The sequence below is a fragment of the Poromitra crassiceps genome (genome assembly GCF_964638095.1).
Source record: "Poromitra crassiceps genome assembly, chromosome: 4".
NCBI classification, from domain to species: Eukaryota; Metazoa; Chordata; class Actinopteri; order Beryciformes; family Melamphaidae; genus Poromitra; species Poromitra crassiceps.
The window spans coordinates 70,434,298-70,454,880 of record NC_139626.1 but is presented as its reverse complement, the minus strand read 5'-3'; the positions used below and the strand labels follow the sequence as shown (position 1 = coordinate 70,454,880).

The 20,583-nt window shown below is 43.1% G+C and overlaps 1 protein-coding gene across 1 annotated transcript in view; it reads left to right on the top strand.

Moving 5' to 3' along the window:
* The window catches only part of pex6 (peroxisomal biogenesis factor 6), a gene marked incomplete at its 5' end in the record, with an annotated part of 68,894 nt that overhangs the window by 9,187 nt on the left and 39,124 nt on the right, over nt 1–20,583 (top strand). The window contains 8 exons of the mRNA XM_083636180.1: nt 3,539–3,843; nt 6,343–6,697; nt 7,413–7,699; nt 8,961–9,136; nt 14,183–14,266; nt 14,624–14,738; nt 15,250–15,380; nt 19,865–19,970. Coding sequence (XP_083492306.1) covers nt 3,539–3,843; nt 6,343–6,697; nt 7,413–7,699; nt 8,961–9,136; nt 14,183–14,266; nt 14,624–14,738; nt 15,250–15,380; nt 19,865–19,970 — 1,559 coding nt within the window. The remainder of the gene's footprint in view (nt 1–3,538; nt 3,844–6,342; nt 6,698–7,412; nt 7,700–8,960; nt 9,137–14,182; nt 14,267–14,623; nt 14,739–15,249; nt 15,381–19,864; nt 19,971–20,583) is intronic.

The window sequence follows — 20,583 nt, the reverse complement described above, 5'->3', positions numbered from 1 at the left end:
TATGTTTTATTTTCCTTGGGTTTGCATTTATATAATGTCAGTTGTTAGTAGTGAAGGTGTATACGCTCTGTACTTTTACTTACATGCAAATGTATACCGGCATCTATGTATTATTCTGTATGAACATTGATTGACACAAATGTTTTCACCTGTCTAGTTGTCTCTCCACCAATCGGTGTTGAGTCCCGGTATGTATAAGAGTGCTCCTCCTACTTCCTCCTCCATTTCTGATGAAGACCGTTGGGTCGAAACGTTAAAATAAACTGACCTGGGAGCTGACAAATTTCAGTGTGCGGACTCTATTTATTTACTACTGTACATATACCCTCGTACAGTAATAGCGTCACACTCACCTCCATAAGGCAATAGGGGGGGACGGCTGTTCAAAACGCTCTCCTACCCGTCTCCGACGTCCGATTGCAAATCCGAAGATCTGAAACAACCGTTTAAAACCCCTTTCCACAGCCTGTGCCGTATTTAGGAGAGGAGAAGCTTCCTAGTGCTGCCAGGAACCTTTGGAGTTTGAGTATTTCATGACATGTTTTGCTTCCCAGGTGCGCTGGATGATTTGATCACTGAGCCACCGTCTCCGTGTGACTACATGTCATGTGTCATGTGTTTGCAAGCGGTGCACCATGATAGTGAGATCAAACACACCCTGCTATCAATTCAGCACAGGCTGTGGAAAGACTACTTTTAAACGGTTGTTTCACCCAGCAGTATCATTTCAACTGCCCCGGCTAAATTACTGGCTTCCGTAGGAGGACTATTATATCTTCAGATCTGCAATGGGACGTCGGAGACGGGTAGGAGAGCGTTTTGAACAGCCGTTCCCCCCTATTGCCTCATGGAGGTGAGTGTGACGCTAGTACTGTACGAGTGTATACGGAGTAGTACAGTAGTAGCATCACTTAGTAGCATCAAGTCTTACGGGGCTAAAGAAAAGCAAGCTGCTTGTCACTGTCACCCTATATCAGCTTCAAAAAGATTTAGTGTTCGATTTCACAATAATCTTTCACTGAATTAAAGCCAAGGCTACTAAAATCTGGCGAAACCCCCAAAACAGCCCAAATCAATATTTTCTGTCTGTAGAAAACTCGTGAACTATGTAAACTGATGGAATCCAGAATTAAAACAAGCTGCTCACCTGCAAACAGTCTTGGGCTAACGTTAGCGCAATGCGGCATTGCGGCTGTCAGCCCCTCCTGCACAAGTGCGTTGGGGAACCAGTGGTTTTTAGCGTGCCCTCCTCCCGGCCTCCTTCTCGTGGGGACCTTGAAAAAGATGACTGTTTTGCACTATTCTTCATGATTCTGGTTGTCGTATAGGTCCCTGCACTGCACCACTTCCACAAACTTTTGCCTTACGACAGAAAAAGATGGCAATTCACGGATTTTCTAGCATTCTCAATGTTGAAAGCCGGGGCTTTGACGCCCCGCCTCTAAATGCAGCCAAATACCCTATGTGTGCCGGAAAGAATAACAATGCTGTTTTATAGTTAGGCTATTTTATGAAGATGATGATCAAATGTTTTAAATCAGAATCAGAATCACTTTTATCGCCACAATATGCGAGTTACATACGAGGAATGTGTCTTAATGTCTGTGTGCAGCGTAGCGGTCAGGTCAATATACAGAGATAAAGATAACTAAAAGACAATCAGAACATTGCAAGTGCAATCAAATCAAATATATATATATATATATATACAATATGTCCATGAGTGGAGGAGTGTTCCGTGGATATTAAATATGAATTTACTTTGAATTTACATGAAATTTACAGTCTGAGTTAAATATGAGTTTACATTGAATGTACAGTCTGAGTTAAATAGTCATTAAATAAGCAGTGAATTTACATGAATTTACAGTCCAAGTTTAACGGGCATTAAATTAGACGTAAATGTAAAATATTGATCTGAAAGTAACCAGTAACTAACTATAGCTGTGAAATAGTAAAAATCACAATATTTCCGTCTAAAATGTAGCAATCTGGGCACCCAGAGTGATGGACACGGGGTTCCCAGATTGTAAAAGTAGTGGAGTACAAGTACAACTAGCGCTGCACAATTAATCATATTTTCATCGTCATCGCAATATGAACATGCACAATAAACACATCACAAAGACTGCCTGAAACGCAATGAATAACAAAAGTGGTTTTATTTACATGCGTCATGCATTCCCACTCAGCATCTGATCATTTTGTCTTGTGTTGTAAATCCAGCGTACACCTTTCCCTTGCAACAGTGCGCTCCACCCCTCTGCCAAACACGCTGTGTGTAGTTTCAGCTAGAGTCAGTGTGTATTTCATTTCTTTATTCAGTGGGCATAGGCTATGTTTGGGGTCTATGTTTGCATTATTTAAGCAGAAACTGTATCGCTAATATGCATACTTTAATATTTGTTTATTTATCGCAAGTCGTATCGTCATCGCTATATTGAACAATGTTATCGCACATCGGAGATTTTCCTCATATCGTGCAGGCCTAAGTACAACGTAGCATAAAATGGAAATACTCAAGTAAAGTACAAGAACCTTAAGAACAGTACTGTTACTTTACACAACTGACCCCAACTGCTGCCATACAGGGTTTGGAAAACGTTTTCGTTTCAAATATATTTATTTTCAAGCTTCAAAATTCAAACATGAATGACACACTGAATGCAAGTGAAAAAGTGAACAAAATGAGATCATATAGCAGCCTATGTGTGATTTGGTTAAAGAGATACAGTAGTTTTGTAGAATTGTACAGCCTTCCCCCACTTTCCCAGAGTCAGACACAAATAAATGTATGTATCTGGTGTAGTCTGAAGTATGTTATAGCGTTATGGTATGTTATGGTGTAGTCTGAAGTATGTTATTATATGGTGTAGTCTGAAGTATGTTATTATATGGTGTAGTCTGAAGTATGTTATTATATGGTGTAGTCTGAAGTATGTTATTATATGGTGTAGTCTGAAGTATGTTATTATATGGTGTAGTCTGAAGTATGTTATTATATGGTGTAGTCTGAAGTATGTTATTATATGGTGTAGTCTGAAGTATGTTATTATATGGTGTAGTCTGAAGTATGTTATTATATGGTGTAGTCTGAAGTATGTTATTATATGGTGTAGTCTGAAGTATGCCAAACAGCAATATCAGGCTACCTTGTCTCAATTGTTGAGTGTCTATGGGATCAAATAACATAATCATGATCCAACAGGCATCCAGGAATTTACAAGCTCTGTCTGGGTGGAGGGCGGCCCACAGTCTCAGACTTTGACTGTGTAAACGTGTGTTTCTGTGGGCTAATGTGTGTCATTTTAGCAGGTAAATACTGTATTAACAATTGTGCCAAGGCTTTGCCACCCAATTCTTTATAGGAGACGGCCTTTCCTCCTGTGTGTTAATATTCACAAAGCATTCTTATGCGTGTGTCTATACTCTATGTATATAATGACTATGCTTTGTTATCTATCTATCTATCTATCTATCTATCTATCTATCTATCTATCTATCTATCTATCTATCTATCTATCTATCTATCAATCAGAACATTCAGCCCAAACCGAATCGGACTCCAGACATGTGGTTAAGCTGTTCACTAGCCGTCTGTTGGTGCGACAGCGCGGGCTACGGGGGCCTGGCTGTGTGGGCACCGTTCGGCCCCTGAACCCAGTCAGCCTGGACAGAGTGGTGCTGGGGGCCCGCAGCAGGCAGAGCTTCAGGTGGGCTGGGTCCCAGCGTTTCTCCGGGGGGCTGTTGGCTCTGTCCGGCCCAGGACAGTGGCTCCTGGCCAGGCAGGGAGACCCGCTGCTGCTGCCTCGCCATCCTCTGCTGGGAGAAGACCCAGCACAGGTACAACCAGCCCCGATAAGATCGTGTGTAGTGTGGAGAGAACGCGTTACCAAGCTCCATTTAAAAATCTTGCAATTTAACGCTCCCTCGCCTATTGGCTAACTTACACAGCTGATAGAACAGGACTCATCATCATATTTTAATATTTTAGCATCCACTCTACAATTCAGCATACATCGAAAATATCAGCAACACTGATTTCAATAAAATCCTCACTTTCCACTAAAATACACCAGGGGGCAAGTGTGAGCCGTAGTTACTCTGCAAACTTGTTGCAATTCATATATTTAATAGTTTTCACACACACACACACACACACACACACACACACACACACACACACACACGTGTGTGTATGTGTGTGTATATATATATATATATTAGGGCTGTCAAACGATTAATTTTCTTAATCGCAATTAATCGTGCGATTAATTATAATTAATCGCGATTAATCGCATATTTGTATCGCATGTTTAAAATGCTATATTTTGCATTGCAAAGCATTTTTAATTAGATATTAATCATTATTACCAGTGTGTCGTGATTGGGAATCAAATGAATGCAAAGAAATGTACTTTGTGATCTTGAATTTTAGATTTATTTTCAATTCAATAGAAGTGCAATGTAGACAGGAGGTCACAAAATGTCTACAAAATGCATCTTGAATAGAAAATAAATGCACAATAATTGTAAACACTCCAGAACGCTCCAGAACCGATACTTCCGGCGGCGGCGCTGTGGAGCAGTCGAAACCCAAAATGACACAGCCGAAGAAGGCTGTGTCTGAGTTAAAAACTTTGGCACTTCCATGTGAATAATGGCTCAGTAGGCCTATTGGAAACTGTGTATTGATAACGTATATATCGCGTGAAGCCATTGGAGCCGACCTCCCAGTGGTTAGAGGACCCGCGCATCCGAGACTCTGAAGGAAGAATGAGTGACGAGTCTCGCGCTAACTAGCTGGCTGCTAGCTGGCCGCTAGCTACTTTTAGGTGATCGCTCGCCTCAAACTCGATACTTCGGTGATATTTTAATTCCGTTTTACACAAGGCGCAAACTACGGCTCTCGACTTATCCACTGTGCCATTTGGGAAGTAAAACGAGCCATTTAAAAGCGTATTGCTGTCGTTCTCGCCTGCACAAGCAGGAGACAGGAAACCGAACTGCTTGACTACAAGTACGGGTGCGCGAAGGGACAAAATAGCGGCATGCGATTAACGCGATTAAAACAAAATAACGCGTTATGATCGGCAATCGCGCGTTAACGCTGACAGCCCTAATATATATATATATATATATATATATATAAATATATATATATATATATATATATATATATACCGTAATTCTACCAGTAAGAGCCCGGGCGCTTATTATGCTAAATCAATTTGGACCCAGGCGGTAAAAGGAAGACAGGCGGCAATTAGAGTCAGGCGGTTATTTTCATTTTGACATAATTGAGCCAGGCGATTTTTTTTTTTTTTTTAACAGAAATGCCTACTCAGCAAAAATGGAAAGTATCAAATTGCTTATTTAAACCATTGAGATAGTACTTAGTACACACAAGAGGGTAGGTACAGGCAGTTTAAACCAGTGAGAGAGCAAGTAGGGGTCTGACTTATATGATGCACACACTTTTTTCCAGATGCCCTGAAAATGTAAAATAATAGGGTGAGTTTTAGCTCTCTGAGGTAAATGGGCAAAAATTAAATTTAAGGGGGGCAAAGTGTCCAGCAGGGAGCTCTCCATCGCCACCCAGGCTGGTGCCCTTTCCGGCGGAAGCGACCAGTGGGCCAAATGTCTAAGGCTGAAGGCATAGTGATAGAATAGTAAATTTGGGAAACCCATGCCACCTCTATCAACTGGCCTCTGCAGCTTCTTCATGTTGAGTCTGGGGCGGCGGTTCCCCCATAATAATTTTTTGCATAGCTCGTCAAATTGTTTAAAATATCTCAGTGGGATATCTAGTGGAAGGGCCTGGAGCAGGTATTGGAATTTAGGAACACTAATCATTTTAATAACATTCGCCTTCCCCCACAGAGAGAGGTAAAGAGGCGTCCATCTGTCGATATCTGCTTTATATATATATATATATATATATATATATATATATATATATATATATATATATATATATATATATATATATACACACATATATATATATACACATATGTATATGGTATATGTAATATGTTACAGTGTTGTAATTGGTGGGTTGGTCTCTTTTTGTTGTGTTTAAGCCCCATTTGCCCATTACTTCCTGACTTTTTTTTTCTGTGTCTGGTTACTGTTTGCTGCTACAACCACTCATTTATTTTATATTAACATTCTCATAATTTTTTTCTAATGCAAGTGATGTAATGTGATGTGATGTGTGCGTTCTGTCTGACACAACAGGCACATCACACATCACACACCTGTCACCTGACAGTCAGGTGACAGGTCCAGCAGAACCTCTGATGTAATCTAATGTGATGTATGTATGTGTTGTGTCAGGTGCAGCAGAACCTGTTGGATCTGGTTGTGTTGGAGTGCAGCCCGGTCACGCAAGGCCGGATCACCGCTGACACCACACTGGTTCTGACGGACTGCTCGGAGTCCTGGCCCCCGAGCCACGCCCCCCTGGGTCAAGGCCACACTCCCCTGGGCCCAGGCCACACACCCCTCTCCAGACCGCTCAGCACGCTCTTCGTGTCGGACTTCGCTCACTACGCCGATGGGCTCGGCGCCGGGAGCTCGCTCCTAGACAGCAGGCAGTTGCTGGGGGACGGGCTGGGGGACGTGCTGCGTGCGCTGGAGGGCCGGCTGGACGTGCGCGTGGCCGACACCCGACCGTGGCTCGGGGTCAAAGGTCGGTCTGGGCAATATAGAGCTCAACAGTCACCGCCCACTTTTTCTCAGCTCCCGTTCCGGAAGAGAATTCCCCATTATTTTCTCCATAGACATTTCGAAAAATCCTTATATAACGACTTTTAAGCCTGGAACCAAGCCAACCAGCGACCAACTGAGCTCATCTAATCACTGTTGAGCTCTATAGCGATATTATATCGTGATCGTATGAGACTAGATAGAGTTAGATTTTGGATATCTTAATATTATAAGTGCTGTCTTGAAGGCTGCATTACAGTAAAGTGATGTTATTTTTCCTGAATTTACCACACCGTTCTATTATTTGCTTTTACCTACTTAGTCAATATATCCACATTACTGATTGTTTATCAAAAATCTCATTGTGTCAATATTTTGTGAAAGCACCAATAGTCAGGGAAAGAAACCGTGTCTTGACATTTTTATTTTGATCACAGTCTTGTTTTAATCAAAGTGATTGTGACTTCTCACTTGTGACATCAACTTACAACTGAACATTTAGTAAAATACAGAGATATGATTTTTGGTCCATATCGCTCAACCTTAGTTGTCCTGTAACTTGCAAAATAGTCTTTAACCAACATGGGAAAAAAAGTTGTGGATTGGGATCCTGCCTGAAAACAAAAACATGATTTGATATTTGATATTTATATATACTGTATATATTTTGATATTGTTGCCATATCTCACACCCTTAGGTCTGGGGGGAGCCGCTGTGGACGGTGACGGCTGCGTCTTCGTGAGCAAACACCTCCTTCTCAGACTGGGGCTCTTTAACCAGGAGTGGGTGCTGCTGTCCAGACAGCCGGCGCCCGGGCGGCCCGCAGGCAAGGTCCGCCCCGCCTCGGTGACGGTGGTAGACCTCACGCTGCTGAGCCCAGAGCTGGAGCTCCACGATGAAGTCGGTTTCATATCGGCAACGCTCTGGTTCAACCTGACCGAGGGAGAGCTGGTCCCCCTCAGCATCAGCACCCTGAGGATCCAGGTGACACACAGCCACACTGACACTGAGATGATCAGAGGATAATATAATGGGTCTATAAGCTATGATAAAGCTATGGTTGCGGAGAGCTTTAATGAGCTCTTCACAACCATATCCAATAACTTAGTTCAACAGGTTCTGCTGCTGGTACTGGAGAGTTTGGGGAACTACAGGTGAAAAAGTATTATGAGTCTAAGGGGAATGGTGGAGGGGCAGTTCTCTTTTACTCAGATAACTAATGAAACCACCTTTAAATTGTTAAGGAGTCTGGACATCAGTAAAGCCACTGGGTTAGATAGCATTCCAGCCAAGTTTTTGAGGCATGCGGCAGAGATCATTGCACCTTATGTCACACACATTATCAAGCTGTCAATCTCCCAACCTCAAATCCCAGATGAAACTAAAAAGGCCAGGGTGACTGCTCTATATAAAAATGGCAGCAAGGTGGATCAAAGCAATTACAAGCATATGTCTATTTTAAAGTGTGCTAAGTAAAATCCACGAAAGAGTCCTTTATGAATCCTTGGATGCTGTCTTTTATATCCACAATAAAAATCAATCAATCAGGAGAGGAGAGTAGATTTCATTTACTGTATTGGTCTCCATAGAGACATTTGTGGTAACACTTCCTTTTACTTTCCCTAATAAGTATTTACCCCATAAATATATGGTAAATTATAGAATGTTATTGGGTGATTACCACTGGTAAATGTCAGCACCAGTGGCTCCTGCATCACATTACTGGCTTTCCTTGGGAAGCTAAGCAGGTCTGGCCTAGGATACTCCTTGGATGGGAGACTGGTGCTGGAAGTGGCGTTGGAGGACCAGTAGGAGGTGCTCATCCCTCTGGTATCATCATGAATAATCTCCCCATTCCCAATGCCCCAGGGCAGAGACAGGTAGGGGCTCCCTGCTGTGAGTGAGCAGTGAGCACCATCCTTCAAATAAGATGTTAAAGGAGGTCCTGCCTCTCTGTGGTCATTAAGGATCCCATCAGCACTATTCACAAGAGTAGGGGGGTAGCCCCGGTGCCCTGCGGGGTGTAGCCCCAGTGCTCTGGTCAGATGAGTTAACTGTTAATTAAGCATTCATTAACCCTTCATTAATATACCCTTATTGTAAAATGTTGCCAAAAATAAAGGGCTAAAATAATGAATAGATTATACATAAAAAATTCTAAAAGTACAGAGAGAAGGCCAGAGTCTGTTAAAGGTTACAGTGAATATGAAATATAGAGTGTGTTTTGTGTTGTTTTTTGTCCCAGCGGCGTGCACTGGCTGGTGCAGCGCCCCCTGGTGGTGCCCGGCGGTCGGATAGTTTCTGCCGGTCGGCTTCTCCCCCGCTCGCCTCTCGCCTTCACGTCCAGCCTGTCGTCTCCCCGCACCACAGCACCCACGGGTGCTACGACTCACTCCTGTCTGAGCACTTCACCACACCCAGGTACACACACACACACTGTACTAAGGCTGTCAATCTTCCTCTATAATCCAATTTGATTTTCAGTGCTTTATTATTTTAATATTCGATTTTTATTGCAATTTTTTACAGATTTTTTGTGCTCAAATTTAGCCTACCGTATTTCCCCAAATAGTAGCCCGGGCGTTTAATACGCAAAATCGATTTGGACCTCAGGCGTTTAAAAGAACCAGGCGGGTATTTGCTGCAGGCGTTTATTTATTTTTGCACCGACCTGCACCAGGCCATTATTCGGTGACAGTTCCTCTCCAGCATGTTTTTTAGTGCAAAGGTCCTCACTCCCATCAACTGCCACCGTCAGCCCACACACCTTATTGGAGGATACCAAAAATCAGCAATCAGCCGTGGCTACCTACCCTGTAGCGCCCACACACACACACACACACACACACACACACACACACACACACACACACACACACACACACACACACACACACAGCACTGCAACAATCACTTGCAAATAAGATGACGTTGACCGACGCAATTCTATCAACACCAGCAAATAGGCTACGACCAGTCTGAACATAGCCACATCCCAAACACAACACAGTGTTGTCAACACTACAACAACTTGCAAAAACACTACACACACCACGGCGGGTGCTGATTAAACATAGTCACACACAATCATTACGCACGTAATCGGTATAAATATAACACAATTTCAGTCTTACCATTGACGTGTCTATTTCCAATAGCCACTATCTCTTGAGCTCATCTGGGACTTTCAAGTGAAGACCGCGGTAGCCGTTGTCAACAGAACTCTTTACATAATCCAAACATCGTGGAAATGCTTCCATGCCATCAATTTCCCTGCATTGCTTTTGGTAACGTAAGTTGAGCTCCGTCGATTAGCGTTTTCTTTCACGTGTTTCTCCGTGCTGTTTCATGTATTGCGCGACACTGGTGTTGCCTTCAAGTGCTGTCAGCAACGTAATAATTTCGGGGTTACCTTAAGATAATGCAAATAATGGCCCCGGCGTTTACTCGGACCGGCGTTTAATACGCAAAATGGGGTCAGACCCCCGGCGGCTATTAGGGGCCCGGCGCGTATTTGCTGCCGGGCTATTATTTGGGGAAATACGGTATGTCTCTGTACCTGATATAGGCTAATAAAGCCTAGTAATGTCTATCAGCCTGGTGTTATTGTTATGTACCGTTCTGTCCACTAAAGGGCAGTTCAACCACTCAAATGTACTTCTAGAAGGAATGTCTGTAATATTCAAAATAACGTTAGGCTCATCACAAATAGTCCAGCAATGATGTTTAATAAAGAAAACGTTGTTTTTGCAGGGCTCAAGGGTGTGACCAATTGGTTCCACTATGCACACTAAATCTCTCTGCCCAGCACAACTAAACATTTTCATTCGTCGCACCGTACTAGCACCTAATATTTAGCAGGTATCTGTGTGAGTGTGTGTGCGTGCGTGTGCGCACGCTCTGTCTCCACAGTGTGCTGTGTCAATCTCTCTCCCCTCGTCATGCGCACACAGAAAGATGTGAAAAACCAAGATAAAACATGTTCAATGGCTTCTGTGTGCCTTAGACTTGTGCAGAACTGTTTTATTTTGAAAATATCCGAATGGAATTCGTATTGTTCTTATCGCTAGCGGAACACAGGAGTGCAGCCAGCCTCAAATTCTCCGATCTAAAGTTAGCAGGTTAGCTGGATGGTGTGACCACAGTCACAAACAGATGTCATTAAATGGTCACACGATGGTTTTGTATGTGGGAGACAAAGCTGCAGCTTCAGCAGACAAGTGTTCTGCGTTAGCTGGCTGGCATGACAAGGACATCGCTAACGAGATTTAACGAGATCATTGTGTTTCAGACCACTGACCTATATTCAGACTCTTTGTGATAAACTTTAATAGTTCATCACATGTCCCAAAACAATTTGTTTTCACACGCTGGTTGGATGGCAAGACGAGACAGGCGAGATTCGCTGTAGGCAAAAAAAACAACAACAAATAACAAAAAACGGGGGGGGGGGGGGGGAATTGGATTTTGTTCATATTTATTGAAATCAAATTATATTCATATTTTGATATCCTACACTGTACACAGACACACACACACACACACACACACATCACACATCATGAACACGAAGCGTCTTGTTATATATTTATTTAGTCGTTTTTTAGTCCAGTGTTTTTAAAAATAAATGACTTTTAAGACTTCTATTACCTGGATGTCTGAGAAAGGAATACTCATTTGCAACAGGTATCGATAAGTATCAATACTAAAAATTTGAAATGGATACAATAGTCATTTGCAACAGTTTTGATACCATCAGTGCTTTCTTTTAATGAAAAAAATCACAGATTTTCCCCTCCCTATTATTGGTGTGTATCTCTGTTGCTTCAACAAACATAGCAGGGGGCGGGGGGGTGGAGGGGGGGGTGGATCGGGCCAATGAATTGAATCTGTTTTTCAACAGGTTTGATGCAGTTGGCCCGGGTGCCCCCTCCCCCGACTCTCCTGACTCTCCTGACCGCTGCATTCCAACAGCAGCCCCCGCCATACGGCTCTCCCCCCCCCCCCGCCCTCTCTCTGGCTCCGGCTGATGGCCCACCTGATGGCCCACCTCCCCCCCCCCTCATACCCCGTCACCCAGAGATGAGGTCCCACATCATGAAGACCCTGGAGAAACTCGTCCTGCAGCAGCTCAGGCCTATGGTCAAATCATCCCTTGACCCCCTCCAGTTCGCCTACCAGCCCCGACTGGGAGTGGAGGACGCGGTCATCTACCTGACCAACCGTGCCTACGCTCACCTGGACAACCCAGCCAGCACTGTGAGAGTCATGTTCTTTGACTTCTCCAGTGCGTTCAACACCATCAGGCCGGCTCTACTGGGTGAGAAGCTGACGGCGATGCGAGTGGATGCCCCCCTGGTGGCCTGGATTGTGGATTACCTGTCTGGCAGACCACAATATGTGCGCTTACAGAACTGTGTGTCAGACAGAGTGGTCAGTAATACTGGAGCTCCTCAGGGGACGGTCTTCTCTCCCTTCTTCTTCACCATCTACACCACGGACTTCACCTACCTGACTGAGTCTTGCCACCTTCAGAAGTTCTCTGACGACTCTGCGATAGTGGCATGTATCAAAGATGGTGACGAAGATGAGTACCGGGATGTGGTGGCCAACTTTGTCACATGGTGTGAGGAGAACCACCTGCAGCTCAACGTGTCAAAGACAAAGGAGCTGGTGGTGGACCTGAGGAGGGTCAAGGCTCCGGTGACCCCTGTTTCAATCCACGGGGTCAGTGTTGACATAGTGGATGATTACAAGTACCTTGGAGTGTACATTGACAATAAACTAGACTGGGCTAAGAACTCTGATGCACTCTACAAGAAGGGGCAAAGCCGTCTCTACTTTCTGAGAAGACTGAGGTCCTTCAACGTCTGCCGGACCATGCTGAGGATGTTCTATGAGTCGGTAGTGGCTAGTGCCTTCCTCTATGCTATTGTGTGCTGGGGCAGTAGGCTGAAGGCGGCGGATGCCAACAGACTTAACAAACTGATCCGTAAGGCCAGGGACATTGTGGGGCTGGACCTGGGCTCTCTGACTGCGGTGTCAGAGAAGAGAACGTTATCCAGGCTACGCTCCATCATGAACAATGACTCGCACCCACTCCATGGCGTGCTGGTCAAACACAGGAGTACATTCAGTGAGAGACTGATTCCACCTAGATGCAGCACGGAGAGGCACAAGAAATCATTCCTGCCTGTGGCCATTGGCCTATTTAATGCCTCTCTTAAAAGAGCACCTCGGAGACGCTCAGTCTCCCTGAGATTGAGCCAGCCGATAGGCTAACTAGAAAAGTGTCTGGCTGAGCCACGTGTAACGTATAGGGCAAGCCGAATAATAATACATGTTCAGTGTGCAATAATTTAGATAGGTTAACTGGAAAAGTGCCTGGCTGAGCCACGTGTAACGTATGGGGCAAGCCGAATAATATAAATATAAATATAAGTTCAGTGTGCAATAAGGACAATTTGACACGTAAGGTATACTCACTCTACGTATTTGCTTACTTAAACGTACTCCACTACTTTGCTCCTATCGCAGTAATACTGGTTAACGTTTATACTGTTTATACTGTTTACTCCATGCTATGTTGTGTTGTTTGTTTCTTCTATTCTGCTTATTTTACTATTGCACTACTACTGTGTATTTATTTTAGGATATGTGTGTTTTGTGAACGAGCAGCTGTGATTTGTCCCAATTTCCCCCTGGGGATTATTAAAGTCTTTCTGATTCTGATTCTGATTCTGATAAACGTGTTGTGATGTCTAGAGCAGGGCTAATCTGTCTAAATTCAAAGTTTTATCAGTCCTAGATTATGGAGAAGTGTGCGTCTGTCCGTCCATCTGTCTAACTTTATTTATATGCCTCTTGATGTGTCGTCATCCATCCCCCCCTTCCCCTGGTATCGAAAATGGTATAGAGTATCGATATTTTCCTGGGTATCGGTATCAAAGTAGAAATTATTGTATTGTGACATCCCTAGTCACTTTAGACTCCAACCAGCCCTTTTTTGGTAACAGCACAGTGGTATTAACTCTTCTGCAGATACAGTTTCATGGTAAAAAGCTAACACAACAAGCTACAAGCTAAGACGAAGGCCCCTCATGAGTGATGTTGACTCTAGTTGGACTCTGTGTTGTGGTGGGTCGTTTGCTGACGTTAGCGGACTCCGTTTTGAAGTTGACACATTAGCTAGTGTTGCAGCCTCCTCTCTCATTTACTGGTGGAGCGCTGTAGAAAATAGGCGAGCTCAGGTGTGCAAAGAAACATCACATCCATTTGATTTTCTGCAAAAACACGATCGAGTCCTTCACATAGAAATGGCAATAGGCAACAGAGAAAGTTGGGGTCGGGGGAGGTTTAATTTTTAAGTTAAGTTACTCATTTGCAATAAACAAATAAAAATAATACATGTAAATTGCTTCCCAATTCTTACATATAGGACATTTAACCCGTATGTCTCCTCTGCAGACTGGTTTGTCAAGGAGACATTTTGAGCGTCCCAGTTGAAAACCATCCAGACCTGCTGGAGAACAACACAGACGGAATATACAGGTATCCTTCCTTTATGATAATATGATAACCTTTATGTATTTATAGAGCAGTTAAAAAGTGCAACATGAATAGAAAGGCAAGCAATGAGGAAGAAAAATGTAAAAAACAAAACAGAAAAATAATAATATAATAATAATAAATGTTCAAGATAATTCAAACAAGAATAAAAACAGATTGTCAAGAGTCGTTAGTGATTACTACAGCAGAATAACATGGAGCTGATATCACCATTCATGTTCCTGACAGCAGAATAACATGGAGCTGATATCACCATTCATGTTCCTGACCCCTGATGCAGACTGAGCCATTTTGTATTGTGATAGATTGAATTTAGATTTCTGGTCTGGTCTCTGTCAGGTGTCCAGTGGTTTACTTCAAAGTGCAGAAGGTGTGTGGATCTGCAGAGAGAGAAGAAGAAGGAGAAGATGGAGGAGTTTACCTGGCGGACAGACTCCACACATCGCTCTACATGGTGAACTTTGACCTCTGACCTCTGTGGTGGAGGAATATATGATATCAATTCTACGTTATCATTTAGCCAACATCAACTAGAGCTACAGTGTTGCTGACATAAAAATGGACAAAAACCTACATAAAAATTGACCAAAAAAGACATACACAATGGACAAAAATTACATGAAAATGACCCCCCAAAAAAGACGCGAAACACACAACAGGCATGCTCAACGGACAACAAAATGACATACTAAACTCACAAGAAATAAAGAAGATGAAAACGGACAACAAATGTATAAAAAAGAAAGGACAGAAAAGACATACTAAACGGACAATAAAAGTACATAAATCCACTCAAAAAATTACGCATAAAAACTTGAGAGACCAAATAGACAAAAAAATTACATACTAAACTGACAAAAAAACTTAAATGAAAAATTGCTAAAATAAAAACGGAGAAAAAATATTTAAAAAAAAATCCATAGAAACAGTGTTGCTTAACTCAAGCCGTGTGTGCCCTCTCCCAGGCAGAGCCCACCAGCAGCAGGGTGCCCTGTCTGGTTGACGGGGCGTCTCTGTTCAGCAGCCTGTCTCCTCCAGGCCTGGGATGCACTGCTGACCGCATCACCACCATCATCCTACCACACCTGCACCACAGGTAACACACCTGACTCACAGGTAACCAGTGTTGGGAACGTTACTTTAAAAAAGTAATTAGTTATAGTTACTCACTACTTGTTCCAAAAAGTAACTGAGTTAGTAACTGAATTACTCTATAATAAAAGTAACTAGTTACCAGGGAAAGTAACTATTTGCGTTATCTCCACCTTGAAAATGCCAAATTTTCATGGATTGCTGCAAACCTGAGGGTACCCTCACGGGCCCCTCGGGCCGACCAAAACGGGCCGAGGCCGGGCTTGTTTTTTATTTATTTTTAATTAATAGGTCCGGGGTCGGGCCGTTTCAATAATTCAATTAAATAATGTTGTATTAGCGTATTCGCTTGATTTTACACAGCGGAGCAGTCAGACAAAGAGGAGGAGAGGTGCACAGACACTCCCATAGCCACACACAGACCCTGTCCGTCCATGTACAGCGAGCGGACAGCTCCCGAACACAGAGAGAGAGAGAGAGAGTCAGAGAGACAGACAGAGAGAGGCTGCGCAGGACGGCCGCGCGGCGACGCAGCACGCGGAACAGAGAGGGAGAGAGATGTGTCATTATATCGTAATATTGGCTTCGGGCCTCGCAACGGGCTGGATCGGGCACGGGTCTGCATGTCACGGGCCGGGGAGGGCTCGGGCCGAAATTTCAGCCCCGCGCAGCTCTCTACTCCGGACTCGCCATTTCTGCTGCTTCCTCAAATCTGTTTGGTGTGTCTGTGTGTGTGTGTGTGTGTCGCCCGTGTCCTGACTCCTGGCTCGTGTGTAACACTGGCTCCGATTGGCTACCATGAAACACATGACTCTGCCTTAGCCAATCATAATCGTTTATCTCGTTATAACCCACCCGGTCTCCTCACTTGACAACACTAGTGTAGGCTACGGGTAGTTTACTCAATCATTTCATAGTAACGCACCGCATTTAGCGTTCAGTAACGATAACGGCGTTGTAACGACGGAAACAGTAATTAGTTAGATTACCCCGTTACTGAAAAAATAACGGCGTTACCTAACGCCGTTATTTTAAACGGCGTTATTCCAAACACTGCAGGTAACACACCTGACCCACAGGTAACACACCTCCACAGGTAACACACCTGCTCCACGGGTAACACCCAAAATACTGTCCACTCAGCTGTCACACTAGCCTGATATCAGACTGAATGGTCACACATATACTCCATTTCCTTCTTCAGTCTGACATTGCTTCCACTTTAACCGGTTTCTGGGGGGAAATGCCAGAGGGGGATTCCATTTCCCCCAACCAATCACTAGAGACCAACAACGTATCCACTTGAATCTCATCAAATCATCAACAAATCACCAATGTTGTTATTACTCCTGCTTGGACCAGTGCACTTGACAACGGCGATGATTGCACTGATTGGCTAATGGTTAATCGCTCATTGGGCCGAAAAGATTTTCAGCCGAGAAACCGCTGCTGCATGTCACGATGCCAGACCAGAAGCAGTCAACTCTGTGGAGTGGGCGGAGTCAAAGGTCTGGACCCAGGCAGCTCTCAGACAGGAAATACTACTTAGGAACTTTGGTGACGGAGAGAGAGAGGCATGATGGGATGTGTGGTCATGTGACTAATGTTGTGTTGTCTGTGAGGTGGTGTGGTCATTAAGGATGGGGCTCGAGACCCGGTTCCATAGGGACCCGGTAAGCTTATCGATCCTCTTATCAATACTAGCGGCCACGGATCCTTTTCCCCCCACCCCTCTCTTTCTCTCTCTCCCTCTCCTCTGTCTCTAGTCCGCTCTCATATGCTCTGTCACTCTGGTGCTGCGCAGGGCACGCATTCCAACCCGTGCAGCCCTAGTGCACACATCGATTGTCTAATAAAAATGTTAATCGCGTGCGTCACGTGTAGGGATGTTCATCAATTATCGAAAATCGATAATTGATCGTTAAGGAATTGAATCGATCATGTGGAATTTTGATCGATTATTATTATTATTATTATTATTTTATTTTTTTGTGGACTAGGTTTGGGTGGAATTCGTTCCTCCTCACCCCACTCCATTGCACAGCCGACTAACGAGAGGTGGAGCTTCATATAGTCTCTAGTTTTCTGGCTGGGCACGGGCCTTTGTGACAACAAAACTGTTTTAAAAATGGGGAATTCACACCGGCATGCGCCGGGGACACAAACAAACGCACCCAGCGGTCTGCGGACCTCAGTGAGGCTCAGGCCTGTTGATTTGACTCTTGTGCTGTCAGCTAAGCTGGAAGACGCCGATTGCCTTACATCATGTAACCTGACATGTAACATGTTTGTTTACCTGGCCACAGCACTAGTGTCTGATATTCTTACTACACAGCGGCATCGCCATTATAGCTGGCCGAGAACGCGCAACGTTATTACCAGACCAGAGTAAAAAATATATATAAATATATATATATACCGTAAATTCCGGACTATAAGCCGCACCTTTTTTCCCGTTTTTTGGGCTTTTTTGGCCCCTGCGGCTTATATAACGGTGCGGCTTATCTATGGATTTTTTCAAAAAAAAAAAAAAAAAAAAAAAATCTCTCTTTTTTAGCACTCTTTCTAACTATAAATCCTATATAACTATAATAAGTTTTAATTTCCTCTCTTGCCCTCTTTTCACCACACTGTATGACACTGTATGACACTGTGTGCACTGTAAAAAACAACACAGGTGGTGTTGTGTTATGTTGTTTTGTTGAAATGTTAATAAATGGGAGCTTCCTCAAACAGCCATCTCTTTCCCGACAATCCCCTCTGTGCATGCACCCTTACATATGGTAATTAAACATAAAAAAAAAAAAAAAAAAAAAAAAAAAAAAACATTAAAACACCCGCGGCTTATAGTCCGGTGCGGCTTATATAAGAAAAAAATAGTCAACTTTGCAGGTGCGGCTTATACACCGGTGCGGCTTATAGTCCGCAATTTACGGTATATATATATATATATATATATATATATATATATATATATATATATATATATATATTAGAGATGGGAATAGATTCATTTTTTTAATCTAGATTAATCTAGATTAATCCTGGTCATTAATCTAGATTAATCTAGATTAAAATGGGTCATTTGAAGTCTGTCGAAGCCATTCAAAATATGTGTGTGCAACATAAATAATGACTAGAAGTAAGTCCTTGTGAACAGGTTTCTGTTTATTCGGTTGTTCACGCCCCCCCCCACAGCAGCCAGGATGGGGGAGGCAGACATAAATGTCTGCGCTTACATACCTGTTCCATTCTAAAGTGATAATCATCATGGCCTGCTCAATATAAGTGGACCCTGCTACCAGACAACTTTGAGAATAATAATATATATAATAAATAATAATACAGTGGAGCTGCTCAGTGGCCAGCAGATCGGACTGTGGTTGTACTGGACAGCTTCCAGGTATGAATGTGTGTGAATGTGAACAGGGCGCTCCTGAAAAAGAGAGCATTGAGACTCCCCCTGTATAAATAAAGGTAAAAAATAAATAAAAATAAATAAATAAAAAATAAATAGATTAACGGCGATAATTTTTTTATCGCGCGTTAAGAGTCTCGCGTTAACGCAGCCGTTAATGGCGTTAACGATCCCATCTCTAATATATATATATATATATATATATATATATATAATATTATTATTGTTATTATTATTATTATTATTACGGTATCGATAATCGATAATTGATCATTAATTTTCCCGATTTTCGATTATGGAAATTGTTCAAAATGAACATCCCTAGTCACGTGGCACGCCCCCTTCGTTCATTTGGTTGCTTGACAGACAGGATGGCTGAGGACGCACCAAAACGTTGTAGCAACTAAGTCCCGTTCGTTGACAATAATAATCAAATTGATACTAATCCAAAAATATGCGATCTCAGTGATGTAGTTGCTTGTTGTGCCGTGCGTCCTGCTCTCTGACACACGGCATGACATGTATATTCCACAGTGTCCTTATTAGGACATCCTCAGACCTTAGAATAAAAGGCATCAATCAACATGTATGCATGATGGGTTCAATGTCTATTCAGAAAAAAAAGCGCATTGGCGAAGGTAAATAACGTTAGATGCGTTCAAATAAATGTTATGCAAACAAAAAATACAATGCACAATAAATGTGTTTGTGGGCGTCAATTGCCCCACGAACAGGCTTGATGGTGGGCCATTACAGAGCCTTTTCTACAAAACACATCAATAGCAAATGCTACATAAAACAAAAGGATTGCCTAGATCTTATTAAATAGTGGACATTTATTCATTCCCACTTAGACACTATTTCTGATGGTAAAATTAGCGTAAAAAGCAGAATTCAGAAAAATTCAAAGGTAAAAAAAACGTGACCCCAAAACCGAGGTACGTACCGAACCGTGACTTTTGTGTACCGTGACACCCCTATTATCTACATCAATAAAAAATCATGTGACTAATGTTGTGTTGTCTATGTAGCGGCGTGGTCATGTGACTAACATTGTGCTGTCTGTGTAGCAGCTCGCTGCCCAGCTGCACCGTCCTGTTGCATGGCCCGGCCGGAGGCGGCAAGGTGACTGCCGTGAGCGCCGCCACCAGGAGGCTCCACCTCCACCTGCTCAAGGTACCACTCACCAAGTTTATTGTAGAAAAGAATAGAATGGAATAACTACAGTAGCTTGCTCTAATAGTGGGAGATAGTCAGATAATGACCGGGGGGGGCGTGGTCGATACAAATAAAGGTCGACCCCAAATACAGACCGGGAAAAAGAACACAGCCGGCAGAAGTCCCTGGAGCCCCCGTTGTCGATTACCGTAATTATCATAATACTTTACAGTAGGGCTGTGCAATAAAATCGATACGGCAATATATCGCGATACTTTTTTCTGCAATACTGTATCGATATTTCCCATATCGATTTTTTTGCACAGCCATGTGGTCAGTGACACAATAAGAATACTTTTTTATTTCAGTGCGTTCAGTAACACCCTCAACACTCGTAGTTTTGACTAAATTTGTCCACTAAGTTATCAATATAATGTGATGTACATATTATTACACTACCTGGGTGGTGTGTTGTATTTTTAGCTCTATTTCTATTCATTTTGAGTAAATTGTGTAGGGTATTGCAATATATCGCAATATGTATTGTATCGCAATGTATCGTGATACAATCGTATCGCGACCCATGTATCGTGATTCGTATCGTATCGTGCGGTCCTTGCCAATACCCAGC